General features: G+C 37.0%; 1 protein-coding gene across 5 annotated transcripts in view; it reads right to left on the bottom strand.

Annotated features, from left to right (window-relative positions):
* The window catches only part of Ddx4 (DEAD-box helicase 4), a 51,514-nt gene extending 47,811 nt beyond the window's left edge, over positions 1-3,703 (bottom strand). For all 5 annotated transcript variants that reach the window (XM_026385929.2, XM_026385930.2, XM_026385932.2 and 2 more), the window contains exon 1: positions 3,632-3,703. In XM_026385929.2, coding sequence (XP_026241714.1) covers positions 3,632-3,703 — 72 coding nt within the window. The remainder of the gene's footprint in view (positions 1-3,631) is intronic.
* Positions 3,704-20,420: the final 16,717 nt, after the last annotated feature.

Here is a 20,420-nt window from a genome sequence, read left to right as displayed (position 1 = left end):
CGGTTTACTTTTAGGACACCTAGCTATAAATCATTTGTAACCTCTTAAATCACCCAAGTGAACCAATTTAGAAACTTCAAGCCAGGAATAGTGGTGTATACCCTTAATTCCAGCTACTTGAGAGGCTGAGACAGAAGGATCACAGACTCAAGTTCAGCCTGAGAAATGTAGCAAGACCCTGTCACAAAACAAAACTTAGTGAAGAGGCGGAGATGTAGCTTAGTGGGAGAGCACTTGCCTAACATGTGCTAGAACCTGGGTTCAATCCCCAGTACTGAAACAAAAAATTTAAATTTCAAAATGTTTTAACACATAAGAACTCCCCTATGCAGGTACAAAATATCCTATTTTGGTGAACACCTTTCTTTTCACCTGTACCCTTTTCAATTCTGGAATGTCATATGCAAGCTCCTTTTCTAAATTATTACTAACTTTGCTACTGCTACTTAACACAATTACCACTGTGGAGCAATTATCTCACACTGTTTCCACTTTAATCACAAAAGTTTTTATCTTCTGAAATGTACCACAAAAATAGAAATTTATTCAATATAGTAATGACCACTACATTTAATCATCTGGTCATCTAACAAAAAACACTAACAGCTAATAATAAGTAAGCAAACTAAATATCTAATACACTCACCATATCCATACATTCTAACACTCATCCCAATAAGTCTGCATACTATGTACGAATATCAACCACTGAGATTTCTGGAATTTATAACTGCTAAGTTACCACATTTTTTATAACTCATATCTTTCATTTTTCTATTCCCTCAGGTTGTGTACTCACTTCAAAATCAAGATTTTGGAGTTTGGAGTTTTTCTGTGAGAGAAAGAGGACGTCCCCAACTTTTCTTATTTTGAGACAGGGTCTCACTAAGTTGCCCAGGCTGGCCTCAAACTTGCACTCCTCCTGCCTCAACTTAAGGAATCTCTGGTATTACAAGGTGTGTGCCACCATGTCTTTCTAAGTGCTACCAGAACAATGCCCTATTACTGCAAAATTATACAAGCATTTATGAACATATCTCGAAAAAAAAAAAGCTCCTGCAAAGCACTCATAAAAGTCTGATGATAAATATCGCTTAAACTGATATTAATCCAATGCTATTTTTTAAAGCCACTATAAATTTAAAAGGAAAGCACCACCTAGTTTTGAGATGAAAACTTATTTAGAATGACCAATCAAAGGGGTGCCTTAGGACTGGGATATGGCTTGCTCAGCCATAGAGCACTGGTCTAGCATGTGTGAGGCCCTGGGTTCGATCCTCAGCACCACATATAAATAAAATAAAGGTATAATGTCCATCTACAACTAAAAAGTATTTTTTTAAAAAAATTGGTGCCTTAAATTAAAAAATGGCAGGGAATAAAAGACCTCCAAATTTTCCTCCATAAAAATGTCATTTATACATCCTAATTCTCTGCACTTATTCAAACAAGAAAGGAAAACAAAGCTACTGACTGCATCATGTTCAAGTTAACTAGGAAGTTACTAATTGCACAACCAGCACCAGGTGTCAAGTTTGCAGACAAATGTAAAAAATTTACTATAAATTGGCCCCGTACAGATGTATTAAGAACTGTAAGGTGAAATTATCAACATAAATTCACATTCTATTTAGTATTCCAAATGTCATGATACAAGGTATGTTACGAATACTACAATGACTCCAAAAAGGTAAACTTGCAAGATGTAATAGCTAATCCTCAATTTCTGAAACTTGATAAAACAAATATGCACAACATACTGCAGTGCACTGTGCTGTTTGAAGAGTGCTCCATTTAGACAAACATCTCAAACTAAAAAAATAAAAACTAGACTGATGAAAAAAGAGCCTATCTGTATATTAAACTTTGTATTATAGCAAATCTATTAAGAAAAAGGGGGGGGCTGGGGATGTGGCTCAAGAGGTAGCGCGCTCGCCTGGCATGCGAGCGGCCCGGGTTCGATCCTCAGCACCACATACAAACAAAGATGTTGTGTCCGCCAATAACTAATAAATAAATAAATATTTAAAAAAAAAAAAAAGAAAAAGGGGGTGAAAAGGGAGCCATAAAATATCCTCTGACCAAATAATTCCTTTTTTTTTTTTTTTTTTTGGAGGAGGGGATTTATTGGGGATTGAACTCAGGGGCACTCAACCACTGAACCACATCCCCAGTCCTATTTTGTATTTTATTTAGAGAAAGGATCTGACTGAGTTGCTTAGTGCTTTGCTTTTGCTGAAGCTGGGTTTGAACTCGCAATCCCCCTGCCTCAGCCTCCCAAGCCACTGGGATTACAGGGGTGCATCACCACACCCAACAAGTAATTCTATTTTTGAGAAAAAAAATTCCCAAATTAAATAAGTTGTAGGTACTTATGACAATGTCAAAGAAAAAACTAACACCATCCTAAATTCCCACAACAGAAATCATTCATATTATGACAGATCCTTTCCATAGGTCTTATGTATGCATAAGAAATTATTTGTAGGAAATTAGTAATACGGAATAATCTGTAAATAGTAAAAAAAAAAACAAAAGCTGGATTCAAAAATTACTGTTATAGGGCTGGGATGTAGCTCAATGGTACCATGTTTGCCCAGTATGCATCAGGCCCTGGGTTCAATTTCAGTACTTAAAAAAAATCAGTACTTAAAAACATATTTTGGAAGATAGAGGGAAGCTTTTCATAGGAGTAACTATGCTAGAGAGCAACATTTTTAGGTGATTTTTCTCCTTTTTTCACAAAAATGTGGTTATGCTTTTATGATGAAAGACGACTATAAGAAGATAACAAAAAGATGTTATTTCTAAAATAACTTCCAAGATAAGAAACATGACAAAATCAGATTAATATTTTGGGTATTGCTATTCAAACTCCACATATGAATCAATTCCAGTTAATTTAAAGAACTGCATTTTTTGTATAAAATAATGATTTACACAAAGGCATCACTTAAAATCAGAAAGTATCAAAATTTATTGTCTTACACACAAACAGGAAATTCTGAAGAGAATAAAAACTTTTGGAGATAATGTCAACAAAGTAACACTTCTGCAAAATCAATCCCTTAAACTATATTATCAAGTTTCATTCCACAAATTTTTTAAAAGTCAGAACTGAAACCCAAAAAATCTAACCCAGCACCACTGCTTCTGAATTACAATGCAATTTTGCAAATGCCAAACAGGAAAAAGATCTGATGATCTGTAATGTATTAAGCTGATGGCACCATTTGAATCAGCCTAAAATATTTATCTTAGGAGCCTTCCTTGCATAAAACCAATTTTCAGAATTCAAAATATCATCCAGAACCAAACTTTTGCCAATTTTCCATGTAAGTGTCCCTCAGAGACATTCCACCAAATTTGAACAAGCTTGCTTTCACCTGTAAGTCCTAAATCACTGAGATGTAAATAAGTTCTTCATATCACATCTAATTTAGCTTTTAATTGTCACATTATCAGATACATAATTCTACACAGGCATTCTTTCTCATTCCCCATAAAATAGTTTATAACAACCACAGAGATAAACACTGAAATAGTCTATAATTTAAAACTTCCCCACCAGTTTTTCAACTTTGATAAAAATCCATAGCATTTAATAACTGCACACTTTAAATTTTATTACCTTTTCAAATACAGGAACATAGGAAGACACATGAGGTTTGATGATTTCTGCTTCCCAATCTTCATCTCCCATGGTGGCTTCAAGTTCTATTTTTATTTTGTGGGGGGAAAAAGCACTTTGACCTCCATTAGATAAGAACTGTGTCTTTAACAGCATAAACTATCCTTCTGGGGATATAACTCCCTCACAGAGCAAATGAGACCCAGGGTTTGATTCCTGGCACATCCACACCCACCAAAAAAAAAAAAGTATAAACAATCAACAATCATTGTTTCACATATAGCTCTTGGAAATGCTCAACTAACTGCTAATCTTCCCAAAAGGATTTTGCAAAAAATGGAGAATTGGGTATTGCTTCTTATCTAGTGATTGCATTTATAGCCATCCTTTTTATATTTCAAAGCCAGATGAACCACTTAACTAATAATTCTAGCAATCACCATGTTGCCGGTGATGCTTAGGCTCTGTCCCAAAAAACGGTTCTCTGTCAAAGTATCCCCCACAAAGAGCTTGTTGGATACTAAGGGGATGGAAATTTTTTAAGATACTACTCAAGATTTCCGCCTTTCTAAGCTTTCTCCTTTCACTCCCCTTCAAAGGTAGACAGGAAGTCTGATACAGGTTTCTTGTTTGCTTGGGATGGAGGGGTTAGGGAAAGACCTTGGAGACTGGAACAGAAAGGTTAGAACTAAATCTCTCCAACACAGGACAACTACTTTCCTCCAGGAATGTCTGTATACAAATAGTCCTATAACAATCTTTGTCAGAGAAAAGGCTGCGTAACCGCTAGGGAAAAGACCCTTCACCTCCTCCGCCGGCCTCAAGCCTCAGGTCACCCACAGGGTTTTAGACTCAAGACAGGAGAGAGAAAGGCTCCCAAAGAAAGCTTCAAATGCTTGTCCGGCCCATCCCACTCTTCCTTTGGCACAAGGCCCAGCGACGAGAACCCCAGAGGGCCTGGGCCAGGGCCAGGGCCAGGCAAGCACCCCAAGGTAAGGTAAGCTCCACACCCACTCACCTCTCCGCTTCCAGTTCTCTCCGGTCCTCACAGGATCCGTCGCCGCTTAAACGGCTGCACGTGCAGACGCAGTCTGCGTCAGGTGCGCAGCTCCAACAACAAATAGCACCAAGCGACGAGCGCCACCAGCCAATCAGCGCTCTGACGGTGGGCAGAGTCCCACCTCTCCCTGAGGCCCGTATGTTCCCTATTTGCTCATGTTTAGGGCTTCAGTGGCAGGAACCTTTGGTACACACTCGTTGAGGATTTCTTTAGGCCTGTGGCTACACTGCTGGCCATGGGTCCCCTGTCTCCACGTTGTGGGTGGGATTCTCAATATTGGAGAGGCTCTAGATTTAACCTGTGCAAATTGTGCAAGCAAAAGCTGTCCACCTCCATTTTCTAACATAAAAATAAAAGGGGAGTAGAGTAATACCCTCCTTCAAGTCCTTTTAGACTTCTCGCCTCTTTTGCCTCTCACAGTCCCTGGATGTTGGCCTCTCTGGTTCTCAATTTCTGAGGTGATGGCTTCACATCTGGGGAACCAGTGCCTCCATGTAAGGCTGAGGCCAGTAGAGTGTTGTAACCCTTTTCCTCCCTGTATGAAGGGTGAGGATGAGGCTCCATTCTGGTGGTACCCCAGGGTGTTGTAAAGAAAGCCTGTCGTATACAGTTGGTGGTTCACCTTTGTAAGAAGGAAACAGCCTCTGCTCCAGAAGGAAGGATGGAATTGATGCTGGCGTAGGTCGTTCATCAAGGCCATTTGCAGTCCTCCTTTTTATATCCCTAGGGCCACTGACCAAAACAATGGCCAAGAGTTATTTCAATAACTGATGCTCTCATCAATTAAATATTCTCGTTCTACCTACTTCAAAAAGTAGGGAAAACCCCTCAGTATTTCTCCCATCCCTTCAAGGCACATGACATGAAGTTGTTCAAAAAGCATAGTTATAAACTTAGCTTTTATTTCTGTCACTTTTCTTTCTCTGAATCTTTGAAGAAATTCCTGGATATCTCACTCAGGACCATAAATCCCAATATAGTCTCATACTCAGGCATCAAAGATAAGGTGCTTAGGCTCAGACACAGCTTTAAATCTTTCCTCTCTAGAACCACCTATTGTTTCAGCATTAAGAATATGCAAGGATTGGGTCGGGGGTGGTGGCTCAGCGGTAAAGCACTCCCTCGCATGTGGGAGACCCTGGCGAAACACTGGGTTCCATCCTCAGCACCACATAAAAAGAAATAAGTGAAATAAAGGTATAAAATATGTAAGGACTTATCTAGTTAGCGTTTAACTATCAGATTATTCACAAGGTGAATTGATCATATTCAACAAAGACCTAGCCAAAATATATTCTAATATAACTGCCATTTAAAACTTGGAGCTGGGCATGATAGAGTATGACTGTAAGCCTAGCTACTCAGAAGCTGTGGCAGGAGTATCACAAGTTCCTGGCCAGCTTGAGCAACTTAGCAAGACCCTATCTCAAAAATAAAAGGGGAAGGGCTGGGGATGTAGCTTAATGGGAAAGCACCCCTGGATTCAATTCCCAGTACTGCCAAAAAAAATTAAAATAAAATAAAATTTGGACAAATGTTCTAAAATGAACATATTATCTAAAACACTTAACAAACATTCTCTGCCTTTTAGAGGGAACAAATTCTTTTCGTTTTCAGGTATCACAACAATTCTTGTTGCTTTCAAGTTCCTTATTTTCATAAATGTGTGAAACCAAGCCCAGATTATTAAAAAGTGTATTATGATGAGAATTGAATTTCAATATTGAGGAAAAGGTAAATAAGTAGTGGGTAAAAATAATATAGTTCAAAAGTTGAACATAAACAGTGAAAAGGAACAAGCATGCTTCAGTAAACATTTGCTCCTTCCTGTATGTCCCAGGAAAATGAAACCAATATATTCTATTTTCAGTTCCCACTGAAGGATCTTAAATTAGTAGTGGTAATACATTGCAACATAAGTAAAAAACTAGAATCCATATCCTTATTAAATGGACTTTAAATGAGCACCTACTGTATGCCAGATATTATTTTGGGTACTTCAAATAAAATTAGCCCATGTTTCAAGGAAGTGAAAAAAAATGAAAAGGATAGTATGCCAGACATTATGTTAGGTACTACAAGTAAAATTATCCTGTTTCAAGGTAGTAAAAAGAATGACAGTGCTAGCCAAACCCATTGGTGCACACTTTTAATCCCAACTACTCAGGAAGTTGAAGCAGGAGGATTGCCAGCCTGGGCAAATTACAGAGACCCTATCTCAAAATAAAAATAAAAAGAGCTGGACTTATGTAACTTAGTGGTAGATCTCCCCTGGGTCCATTTCCAGTACTGGGGGGACAAACTTGTTTTTGTTTTTGTTTTGTTTTGTTTTTAAAGAGATGGGAATGTAGCTCAATGGTACAGTATTTGCCTAGAATGTGTGAACCCCTGGATTCAATCCCTAGTACTATTAAAATATAAAAATAAAAAAGAATAACAGTATTAACTGAAATTTAAAACTTTGTTTCCTCCCTCAAAATTTCATTAGGCAGCTGGCAGGCAGGGAAGGTGAGCCTCCAATCAAATACAGTTTCTCCAAATTCTCCAAGTCCCATATAATTAGGTAAGACAACAGTTTTCTCAAGGCAAAAGCTTATAGTTATGACTCTTCATAATTTAGAAAGAGGCACTAATTTCTCCAAGTTAATATAGATAAAGAAAACTGATACTTTAGTCATTTTATGTTTTAGTATTATCTCTACATTGTCTGAATGTTCTCTAAATTGATGTAGACTGTGTCTAGCACCATGTCAAGGCTTATAAAAATTTCTTTTTAACAGGTAGGGTTGTGGCTCAGAGGTAGAGTGCTTTCCTAACATTCATGAGTCCCTAGAGTCAATTCCCAAACAGAAAAAAAATAAATTTTAATCCACTAGCAGTTCAAAAAAAAAAGGATTAGCTCAAATGGGGGAGAATAGATGCTTATTCTTAGGTGCCATAAGTATTTGAAAATCTGCTACTCTGCACATGATCATATATTTAAAGATGAAATAAGGGGCTGGGGATGTGACTCAAGTGGTAGCGCACTCACCTAGCCTGCGTGAGGCACTGGGTTTGAGTCTCAGCACCACGTAAAAATAAAATAAAGATATTGTGTTCACCTAAAACTAAAAAAAATAAAAAATATTTTTAAAAAAGATGAAATAAAAATATTGTAAGTTGGAGCTACGTAATATCAACACAAAATAGAGGTGGAAGGGGATACAATGTCTTCAAAATACCATCATGCTACATCAATTTAAAGTCAACAGAGACTGGTTTTAATACCAAACCAGGTTTAAAGAGACAATTTTTTTTGTATTTTTCTAATAACAGCTAAAGCAATATTTACCAAAGTGTGGTATATATTCCACTTTTAATTTTGATTTAATTTTTTATTTTAGTATGTATTAGAAAACTATAACACACCAAATGGGAGATCAGAAATACAGTCATTTAGAATGAAGCTAAAGTAAATAAAGTTTTTTTAAATTTCTACTCATTTAAACAAAAACAATATAGTAGTATGTAGGAATGGCAAAATGGGGAGTACTATCATAAAGATAGTATTTGTATTCAAGTGGCTGAATTATGGGAAACACTGGGAAAAACTCAATCTGGGGGCTAGTCAGTAGAGGGGTGTTCTCTATTTCAAGTAAAGATATTTCATCAGCACCTGTTCTGATTCCATGCTCACTTAGCAACTTCCTGATTAATAATTCAACTTCCCAAGTACTTTGATAGTGGGAAAGGAGATGACATGAATAAGACACATCAGCCTTACTTGCTTCCCAACATGAACTCATGTTGAGGTTCTGGTTTTGAAATCAGTATCATTTGAGTTTAGCTAGTGTTCCTGAGAGGTCCTTCTTGTAATCAACCAGCCCTCCTTGATGATAAAGTGCATTCAGTGGCACCCTAAACACTGTTATAGACATATTTAATGAGTGCTTAAATGAGTGAAGGTGAAGGATAAAAACCAAATAATATATCAGAGTACCTTGAACAATCCTTCCTAAGTCTAAACGGTCCTCCTGCCCCTTTGCCATAAAACAATGGTTCATCAGTGAAACCATAGAATCTGGTAAATAGTCACTAGGAAAACACAGGACACTAGGGCCCTTTCCACTTCCAACAGATGTTGTTTGCCTCTGAGAACAAAGAAAGCTGACTTCTCTGTGTTCCAAATGGCACCTGAACAGTAATTTGTGAATGTCACCACTATCCCTCATCCTGGGTCTAAAATGGAAGAAGGAGAGGAGAGAGAAATGGAAAGGGAGGGAGAGGAAGGGAGAAAAGGAGGGGAAGGTGAAAGGAGGAGTAAAATAAAAAGTAGAGGAAGGAGGAGAAGGGGTGGGAAAGAAAAAAAGAAGAAGGAAAAGACAACCTTAAGAGAAGTTCCCAGATCCATGAATAGATCTAGTCAGTAGTGAACAGACTGTTCATGAACCTTGACCATGGATGAATCTTTTCTACACTTCATAAAATTAAAATATTGAAGCTCTTGTACAGGGAGGAAATCAACAGCAATTCACTGAAAATTTGGAATCTGGTAATCTCTGATTGTCCATTTATTTACCATATGATATTGGGAAAATTATTCAATTTATTTCATTAAAATGAGGATAACCAGGGCCACTATATACAGTTGTGGAGGATATGCTCTACACAAAGGCACCAAACCAAAAGGCAAGGAGCTGAACCCTATCTGTACTTGAGTTAGCCCCCTGTGTCCCTTCACTGACATATCTCCCCATGTCAGGTACCATTTTCTAATCCTCACAAAGGATAATTCCCTCCATTTTAAGTACTTAAATGATTTCTGTTTTTCTGGTTGGTCCCTGACTTACATAGGAGTTTTACTTACTAAACACGCATTCTAAATCTTTTATATGGTGCTTAATAAAAAGACTATCATGGCTGGGCATAATGGTGCAGGCCTGTTATCCCAGCAGCTTGGGAGGCTGAGGCAGGAGGATCACAAGTTTAAAGCCAGCCTCAGCAACAGTGAGGTGCTAAGCAACTCAGTGAGACCCTGTCTCTAAATAAAATATAAAATAGGCTGGGGTTGTGGCTCAGTGGTCAAGTGCCCCTGAGTTCAATCCCCAGTACCTGCCCACCACCAAAAAAAAAAAAAAAAGACTATCACTTTAGGACCTAATAAGAAGTCATGTATACTTACTGCATCCACTTTCTTTCCATCCCCAAACCATTTCAATCTGACATCTGCCCCATTGCTTCACTAAAACTGCTATTGTCAAGGTCACATTGACCTCCCTTTTTCTAAGTGTTGACAGTTTTTAATTGAAAAAAAAAACATTTATTTTTTAAGTTATAGGTGGACACAATATCTTTATTTTATTTTTATGTGGTACTGAGGATCAAACCCAGTGCCTCACACATATTAGGTGAGTGTTCTACCTCTGAGCCACAACCCCAGCCTGACAGTTTTTAATTCTTAATCTAACAAACCTCTTAGCAGTCCTTGACACTGTTAGCTGCTGCTGCTTTATGAAAATGTCTCTATGTGTTATTGGAGAGCAATGTGGAAAAAGATAGTATTGGACTTGTTCCTCACACCATATAACAAGATAAAAATTTCAAATATAAAAACAAACTATGCAAGAACTAGAAGAAAATATTGACGAATCCCCTATACTTGCAAAAACTTTTCTGCCTATTATACAGAAAGAACAATTTTACATGACTACATAAAGATTAAAAAATGAAACTTTTCATGGCAAAAAAAAGTTACCATCACAAAATCAAAAGATAAATGATGAACTGAAAAAAATACTTCCAGCATAAATCAAGAAAAAAGGGACAAAATCTATAATAAAATCTTCTAAAAGTAAAAAAGAAAAAAATTGACAAATCTAAATAAAAATGGGCAAGAGATATTTTAAAAGTTCAGAGAAATAGAAAAGCAAATAACTCTTGAATACATAAAGAGATTGCCAACTTCATTTGTTACAAGAGCAATGCAAATTAAAATAATAGTGAGGTACATTTTTCTCATGCTGTAAAATGGCAGACCCTGTTAGGCTCTGAAATAACTGGCAAATTGTTGTTGGAGATACTTCATGGCATAACTTTGAAGGAAGAAAATTTGACCATCTTTAGCAAAATAACATATCATTTACCATTTGATCCAGGAATTCTGTCTTTAGTATTTATCTCTAAGATATACTGACAAAAAGTACAAAAGGATTTTACACAAAGTTATTGTAGGGCTAAAAGCTAAAGACTGAAAAAGTCTCCAAAGACCCTCAATAGTTAATAGAAACATTTACCATTGGAGTATTCTGCAGCCATAAAAAGTAAAGAAGATTATGCCTTTATACTGCTATGGAATGACCAGCAGGATGTATTATTGTAAATAAGCCAGAGTAATGTGGGAACAGGTAAAGGAGTAGAGTGATATGTGCTAGGCAATTCTGAATGAATTTGGTTGTGAAACCATATGGCTGTTACACAAAATTATAAAACAAAATTAAATCAAAATTTTAAAAGCAACCTAAAATTTAAAACAAAAGGAAACAGAAGAACCTAAATAATGTGTGTTTACAATAGCCAAGCTGTGGGACCAAACTGGGTGCCTTTCAATAGATGAATGGATAAATAAAATGTGGTATATATACACAATGGAATATTACTCAGCCATAAAGAAGAATGAAATTATGGAATTTTCTGGTAAATGGATGGAACTGGAGATACTGTCATGCTAAGTGAAATAAGCCAATCCCAAAAGCAAAGGGCAAATGTTCTCTCTGTTATGTGGATGCTAACTCACAATAGGGGGTGAGGGGAATAGAAGTTCATTGGATTAAACAAGGGAGAATGAAGGGAAGGGAAAGAGAAGAATAGGAAAGACAATAGAATGATTGGACACAATTTTCCCATATTCATATGCAAATACACAACTAGTGTAACTCCACATAATGTACAATCACAAAAATGGGAAATTATACTCCATGTATGCATATTATGTCAAAATACACTCTACTGTCATATATATCTAAAATTTTTTTTTGTACTGAGGATTGAACCCAGAGGTGCTTAACCACTGAGCCACATTCCCAACCCTTTTTTATATGTTATTTAGAGATAGGATCTGAGTTGCTAAGTGCCTCCCTAAATTGCTGAGTCTGGCTTTGAACATGCAATCCTCCTGCCTTTTTTCCTTGAGCCATGGGAATTACAGGCATACACCACCACGCCTGGCTAAAAAGAATTTTTTAAAGAGAATTAATAAAAATATAAATAAATACATATATGTTCAGTTATAACTTAACCACACAGAGAGAATTTCAGATTATTTAAAATACTATAATTTGACAATATGTTCCTACTAGGAGAGACTCAAATTGGAAAAGAACTACAAAACAGTTAATAATTTTGGAAATCATATTGTTTGTAATAAAATGGTATATAATTAGATTAATGTTGTTAAGAACTAAGGTTTGCAATATGAGAGATAACAAATTGAAATATAAAATCAAATTTAAAAGACAATACAAAGGATTAATGAAATGAAAAGTTGGTTCTTTGAAAAGAAGAACAAGATCCATAAACACTTAGCCAAACTAACCAAAAGAAAAAAAAGACCTAAACTTATAAAACTAGAGATGAAAAAAGAAAATCATCACAGAAATCTAGAGGATCATTAGGGACTATTTTGAAAACTTATACTCCAATAAATTGGAAAGTCTAAAAAAAGGAATACATTTCTAGGCATACATGACCTGCCCAAATTGAATTAAGAGGACATGGAAAATCTGAACATACAAATAACTAGAAAGAGATAGAAGCAATGTTGGAAAAGCCCAGTAACAGATGGAGTCTGAGCTAACTTCTTCCAGAACTGTAAGGAAGAACCAAGGTCATTGCTCTTCAAATTATTCCATGAAATAGAAAGGGGTGGAACACTTCCAAATGCAATCTATGAAGCCAGTATCACCCTGATATCAAAACCATATAAGGACACATCAAGGAAAGAAAACTGCAGGCCAGTATCCCTGATGAAATTACATGCAAAAATACTTAATAAATTATTAAAAAATTGTATCCAACATAATATTAAGAAGATTGTGCAGGATGAACAATTTGGTTTCATTCTGGGGTTGCAAGGATAGTTTAACATACACAATCAATAAATGTAATTCACCACATAAATAGAAATAAGGACAAAAATCACATAGTCATCTCAATGTATGCACAGAAAGTCTTCAACAAAATTCAGTACCCATTCAAGATACAACTAAGGATAGAAATAAGAAACTAAGGATAGAAACTAAGGATAGAAATAACTCTCCTCAACATCATAAAGCCTATATATGACAAACCCAAAGTCAACATCATAGTGAATGAGGAGAAACTAAAAGCATTTCCTTTAAAATCTAGAAAAATGTTCCCTCTCACCACTCCTATTCAATATAGTTCTAGAAATTCTAGCCAGAGCAATTAGGCAAGAGAAAGAACTTAAAAGCATAAGAATATAAAAGGAGGAAGTCAATTTATCACTATTTGTAGATGATATGAACCTATACTTAGAAGATCCAAAAAACTTCACCCCCAGTGTCTCAGGAGGCTGAGGTGAAGGATCCTGAGTTCAAAACCAGCCTCAGCAGCTTAGTGAGGTCCTAAGGCAACTCAGAGAGACCCTGTCTCTAAATAAAAATATAAAAAGGGGTTGGTGATATGGCTCAGTGGTTAAGCACCCCTGAGTTCAATTCCTGGTACTAAACAAAACAAAACAAACTCCACCAGAGTTAATAAACAAACTCCGCAATGTAATTGGTTACAAAATCAACATGCAAACATCAGTAGCTTTCCTGTAACCAATAATGAATCTACTGAGAAAGAAATCAGGAAAACAATCCCATTCATGATAGCCAAAAATAAAAAATTTAAAAAAAAACTAAGAATAAATCTAACCAAGGAGAGAACTCTATAATGAAAACTATAGAACATTGAAGAAAGAAATTGAAGAAAACACTAGAATATGGAGAGTCCTTCCATGCTCATAAACAGGCAGAATTACTATTGTTAGAATGGACATATTACCAAAAGCAATATACAGATTCATTGCAATACCCATCAAAATACAAATGATGTTCTTCACAGAACTAGGAAAAAAGAAAAGGCCTAAAATTCATTTCAAAGAATGAAAGATCTAGAATAGCTGAAGCAATTCTTTCTCCTTCTCCTTCTCCTTCTCCTTCTCCTTCTTCTTCTTCTATTTTTTCCTTTTGGTACCAGGGATTGAACTTGGGGGCACTTAACCACTAAGCCCCATGCCCAGCTCTTTTCTTGTATTTTATTTAGAGACAGGGTCTCATTGAGTTGCTCAGTGCCTCAGTAAGTCGCTGAAGCTGGCTTTGAACTCATAATCCTCCTGCCTCAGCCTCCTGCGCCAGTGGGATTATAGGCATGCACCACTGTGCCGGCTAGCCAAAACAATTTTAAGCCAAAACAAAACAAAACAAAAACAATGCTGGAGGCACCACAATACCTAACTTCAAATTAGACTATAAAACAACAGTAACAAAAACTGCATGGTACTGCTAAAAAAAAAAAAACAGCCACCTAGACCAATGCAACAGATAGAAAACACAGAGACAAACCAACACAGTTACAGCCATCTGATCCTTGACAGAGGTGGCAAAACACATGGGAGAAAAGATAGCCTTTTTAACAAAAGATGCTGGGAAAAAAGATGCTGGGAAACTGATTATCCATATCTAGAAGAATAAACTAGATCCCTGTCTCTCACCCTGAACACAGATTAACTCCAAATGGATCAAAGACCTAGGGAGTACATCAGAAACTTTTAAACTGCCAGAAGAAAACATAAAGCCAACACTCCAACACAGGTGCAGGCAACAACTTTCTCATTAGAATGCTAAAACTCAGGAACTAATGCCAAGAATTAATAAATGGACAGCATCAAATTAAAAAGTCCTGCATAGCAGCTGGCACAGTGGTTCATGCCTGTAATACCAGCAACTTGGGAGGCTGAGGTAGGAGGATTGTGAGTTCAAAGCCAGCCTCAGCAACTTAGCAAGGCACTTAGCAACTCAGCAAGACCTGTGTCTACATAAAATATAAAAAGGCAGGGGTGGGAGGGACTGGGGTTGTAGCTCAGTGGTAGAGCACTTACCTAGCACATGTGAGGCACTGGGTTTGATCCTAAACACCACATAAAAGTAAATAAACAAAATAAAGGTGTTGCATCCATCTACAACTAAAAAAAATTTAAAAAAGAAAATCCTGCACAGCAAAGAAAATAATCAAGAATATTAAGAGAAATCCTTTGCCAGTCACAGAGGATTAATATCCAGAATATATAAAGAATAATCCACAAAGTTAACCCTCCAAAATAACAATAATAATCCAATTAACAAATGGGCAAATGAACTAAACAGACACGTCTCAAAATAAGAAATAGTCAACAAATACATGAAAAACTGTTCAATATCTTTAACAATTAGGGAAATGCAAATCAAAACTACACTGAGATTTCACTCCAGTCAGAATGGCAACCATCAAGAATACAAACAATAATAAATTCTGGAAAGGATATGGAGAAAAAGGAACACTTTTACATTGTTGGTAGGGTTGTAAATTAGTGTATTCACTATGGAAATTAGTATGGAAGTTCCTCAAAAGACTAGGAAATGGAATCACCATATGACCCAGCTATACCACTCCTCAGTATTTATCCTAAAAATTGAAGCCAGCTTGGTGTAGAGATCCATGATATATATGTTTATATCAGTTCAATTCACAATAGCTAAACCATGGAACCATCAATGGATGAGTGAATAAAGAAAATGTAGTATATATACACAATGAAGTTTTATTAAGTTATAAAGAAAAATTAAATTACATTATTGACAGGAAAATAGATGGAACTTTAGAACATTATGTTAAACAAAATAAGCAAAACTCAGAAAGTCAAGGATCATCTGTTTTCTTATATGTGGAAGACAGAGAGGAAAAAAGGAAAAGAAATATTGTGGGTGGGCACATGAAAAATCTAAGGGAGTAGAGAAAATCTAAGGGGAAACAGTAGAGGAAAGGGCCCAGGGTTAGGGTTAGGGAGAAGAGGGAAAGTAATGGAGAATAATATTGGCCAAATTATATTGTCATATTGTGTGCATAAATGAATACGTAACAATGAATCCAAACATTATGTATAGTTACAATGTATCAGTAAAAATATGGGAAAGAGAAGAAAAAAGAAATAAAATCAGAGTGAAGAAATAAGTCTGTATTTTTAAATTTTAATTGAAGCTATTGATATGAAACCATAACATATTACCTGGAAAAAAATAACTCCCTAACTATCCATTAGAAAAATCTACAAATAATGATCAGTACACTAGCATTAAGCATGTTAGCACACAGACTGTAGTCTCTCCAAGAAACCAACTTCCTTAGCAAAAAGCAAGGAAACTTTCAAAAACCAAAACGTATAAGAAACCAACTGAAGTGGGCTCTCACTGACCAAACCTGGGACAATTTGAGCAACAAAGTAAACAATTATAGTAACATAGTATAACCTATGGAATAAAGAAAGAACCCTTGATAATAAATAAGTAAATAAGAAAGGATGAAAATCTCTTTCAGCAGAATTCTAACTAATAAAACTAATAGAGACTTTTTAGTCACCATCTTGCAACTATCACAGTAATATTTGATCCTGGTTTACTAAAACCAACAGCTGAAAGTTTGATGGAAAAAAGGGATGTTAATAAGTTGTCTCCCAATAATTTTTTTATCAATTATAAAGAAAAATAAGAACCATAGAAAGGAGAAAACAGGCACACACTATTTTAACGAAATGATCAGTTAACAGTTCTATCCTGGTTATCTATTACTGTATAACAAACTACTCCAAAATCTGATGACTTAAAACAATTTTTTATTGTCTCTTGTGGTTTTGTGGATTGAGGGAATTGGGTTGGGATTTTTCTCTTTTTTAAGTTTTTTTTTTTTTTAGTTGTATATGGACACAATACCTTTATTTTATTTATTTATTTTTATGTGGTGCTGAGGATCGAACCCAGTGCCACATGTGCTAGGAAACCACTCTCCCACTAAGCCACAATCCCACATCGCCCCAGATGGGATTTTTCATACAGTCCATTTAGATGTTAGCTGGGACTTGATTCATCTCACAATTTAATATTGATTTTCAGGTCCTCCCTGTGTGATTAGGCCATTAACTAAATGTATACTTATTTAGGTGCTTTGGTTGTTTCCTTTTGTGCTAAATTGTGTTAAAATTTCCTTTTGTTTGCTTTTAAAATTTTGATATAATTGTTTTATATTTTTGTGTAACAGTCACATGATGTCACAAATTCACTCAGAGTTGTCTAGCACACATTTTTCTTTTTCTTTATTTAAACAAATTGGTGTCTTCTTTACTGTAGCTTTTATAGCTAAATCAGTTGCGCAGTGGCCAATCTTTTCTTTCTCCAAGTGGCTGGTTTGGGCTTTCTCACAGATTGGTTGGTGGTCTCAGTCAGATAGATACTCTATGGTGGCTGCCTACCCCCATAGTGAGAATTGCAGGTGAACAAACATTCCAAGGATAGCATTCCAAGAGACCAGGGCAGAAGCTGCAAGACTTCTGCAGATCTAAGCATAAGAAATAATGCAGTTACAGTTACCACATTCTATTGTTTATGAGAAAGTCACAACATCAGTCCAGATTTAAAGAGGGAACTATATAATGGCATGAAAACTGGAGATGTGGTTTACTAAAGACACTGTTGATGATAACCAATGTATACCAGTTAAACCCTTTGACATTTTTAAATCCCTCTTCAACCCCAATAACTGGCATCCCTCTTCAACCCCAATAACTGGCATCTTTACTCTTATAAAGCTGTCCCAAAGTTCCCATATGCTTTCTTCATTCTGCTTCATTCTTTTCTCTTTTTCCCCCTCTGAATGTGTATTTTCAAGTAGCCAATCTTTGGGCTCATTAGTTCTTTCTTCTGTTTAATTTATTCTTCTCTTGATGCCTTCTTACTGAAATTTAAATTCCACTTAGTATTTTTTTAGCTCAAAGATTTTTAAAATTGCTTCAATCTCTCTTAATATTTTTTGTTATTTAATCTTTTTTTTGGGGGGGTGTACTAGGGGTTGAACTCCAGGGACACTCAATCACTGAGCCACATCCCCAGCCCTACTTTGTATTTTATTTAGAGACAGGGTCTCACTGAGTTGCTTAGTGCCTTGGTTTTGCTAAAGTTGGCTTTGAACTCGCAATCCTCCTGCCTCAGCCTCCAGAGTCACTGGGATTACAGTACTGCATCATTTTTAAATGGTCTCTTAAAGTCTTCAAATTTCTTTAAAACTGCTGTTTTAAATTCTCCATCTGAGAATCACCCATATTGACAGTTTTTGACACCTTATTTTTATTGTTTTTTTAATTGTAGATGGATACAATACCTTTAATTAATTAATTAATTAATTAATTTGACGTGGAACGCAGTGCCTCACACATGCTAAGGAAGCGCTCTACCACTGAGCTACATCAGCAGTCCACCCTGGCATGTTATTTTGACCATTAGACAGGTATGATTCCCTACAAGTTCTTGATGCTTGTTGGTGTGTGACATAGTCTAAGCATTGAAGGACTGGTTATTTATTCCAGTCTTCCAATTTAGCTTTGTTTTTGCCTGTCTTTCTAGAAATTCAAGCAGGCTGCTTCTTTTCTCTGAGTCTTAAGTCACTCCTATTATTTCAGCACTAGATAGAGCCCTAAGTTCAGGTTAACTTCAAATCCTCACTGTTTCAGCACTAGAGGGGGACCAAGCTCAGTTTGTCCACAATCTGGAGTTGATGCATTGTTCAGCATGAATTGGGAGAGTACTTCAAAGAGTAGTCCATCCATGCAAACCTCCCCCTGGCCCAAATGCCTCTTCAGAAACCGAAACACCCTCAGAATTCTACCTGGGCAGAATCACCATAGAGAGACCAGCTCAGGCTCCTATGCCACATCTGTAGCTATGAACTGCAATACTATTATACCCTGAGCCCACAACCAGTCAAGAGCAGCCCAGTTCTGAGGTATGGCCAAGACCCACCCTGCTGTGGGCTGCCTCCTGCTGAGGTGGACTCAGAGTCTAAGACTAACCACTACAACTAGCCATGGGTGATGCTGGCTAGAACAGAAGATATATAGGCAAGAGCTGTATGTCTTTCCTGGCACTGGAATCACCAGTAGATAGAACCAGAATAGAACCAGAGGCTCTACCTACAGAGAAGACTGGAGGCAGGGGCCATTAGGATCTGCCTGCCCAGTGTTAAGTTTCAGCAGCCTAGCACTGAGTTCTATAGCAAAGTCATGAGCTTACTACCCAGTCTTGCCCCAGTGAGTAAAGTTTTGCTCCATACTATGCTGTCTGAAATTGGGATAGTGTTGGTTAAAGTAGTCCTTTGGCTACAAAGACTAATACTAAACTGGGTCATATGAGTCTGACAGCCACAAGAACCTACACAAATCTCAGGGTGCACCTAGGCCCACACTGTATCTGGTGGTGATGCAAGTGGAAACAAATCTGTCCCACTGGGGTTCAAAACTGTGCCTGGTACTAGAGCAGAGCTAGAGCTCCATCTGCAAACACTGGCCAGGGGATGGCTGTGCTGTTGGAATTTGGGAGAGGGGTGCTGGAGACAGTCCCTTGTCCACCAAGGCTAATACAACGCTGGGTCAATCCTGAGTCTTACAACTGCAGGAACCTGCAAGATGGTGTGGGGGAAATGATCAGGCCCATTCCAAGGGTAACAATGATGCAGGCCCAAACTGGAGTCTGTCCCACTTGCATGCAGGCTAAGGCTGGCCTCAAACTTTCAACTCTTGCCTCAGCTTCCTCAGTCACTGGGATTACAGGGATGCATCAACATTCCTGCCTATAAAAACAATTTTATTTATTTTTATTTTTTTAATATTTTGTAGTTATAGTTGACACATGACTTTATTTTATTTATTTATTTATATGTGGTGCTGAGGATCGAACCCAGGGCCTCAAATGTGCTAGGCGAGGGCTCCACTGCTGAGCCAAAACCCCAGCCCTAAAAACAATTTTAAAAGGAAAAAAGAAGGTGGGCAGCTTAGAAACTTCAAGAGAAGAAGAAACATAATCAAGTGCAATGTGCAGGTTTTGTTTGGATCCTGACTCAAATGAGCTATTTAAAAAATGTATGATATAATTCAAGAAATTTATAAACTGACTAAACAATGATCTTAAACTAATATCAAAGTTTTAGATATGATAATGATATGGTGGTTATAATTTCTAATGGAGTGTTTACATCTTAGAAATATATAGGGGGGTGAGATTATAGATTACAAGATTGGGCCTGTGTTGATTACTTTTATAAGTGAGAGATAGATAGAGTTTCATTATGAGGGAGATATAAAAGGGCTTAGGCGGCAAGATGGCAAGTGAGGAAGTAAGGGACAGGGCTAGAACAAAGGAGAATGGAGAGGTCAGCTTCCTGCTTGACAAAAGTGCTCTTGGACAAAAGTAGGGGACCGAGTCAGATAGACACTCCCATACTTGTGCTACTAAGCAGGGGAATCCAATAGAAAAATTAAAACAGACACATGGACAGAGGGGGCATCAATCAATAATAGTAAAGAACATATGGACAGGGGCTGGGGATGTGGCTCAAGTGGTAGCACGCTCACCTAGCATGTGTGAGACACTGGGTTTGATTCTCAGCACC

Source organism: Urocitellus parryii, chromosome 1, assembly GCF_045843805.1.
Source record: "Urocitellus parryii isolate mUroPar1 chromosome 1, mUroPar1.hap1, whole genome shotgun sequence".
Lineage (NCBI taxonomy): Eukaryota > Metazoa > Chordata > Mammalia > Rodentia > Sciuridae > Urocitellus > Urocitellus parryii.
Note: the sequence above shows the minus strand (reverse complement) of the source record. Positions and strands in the feature narration are given on the sequence as shown.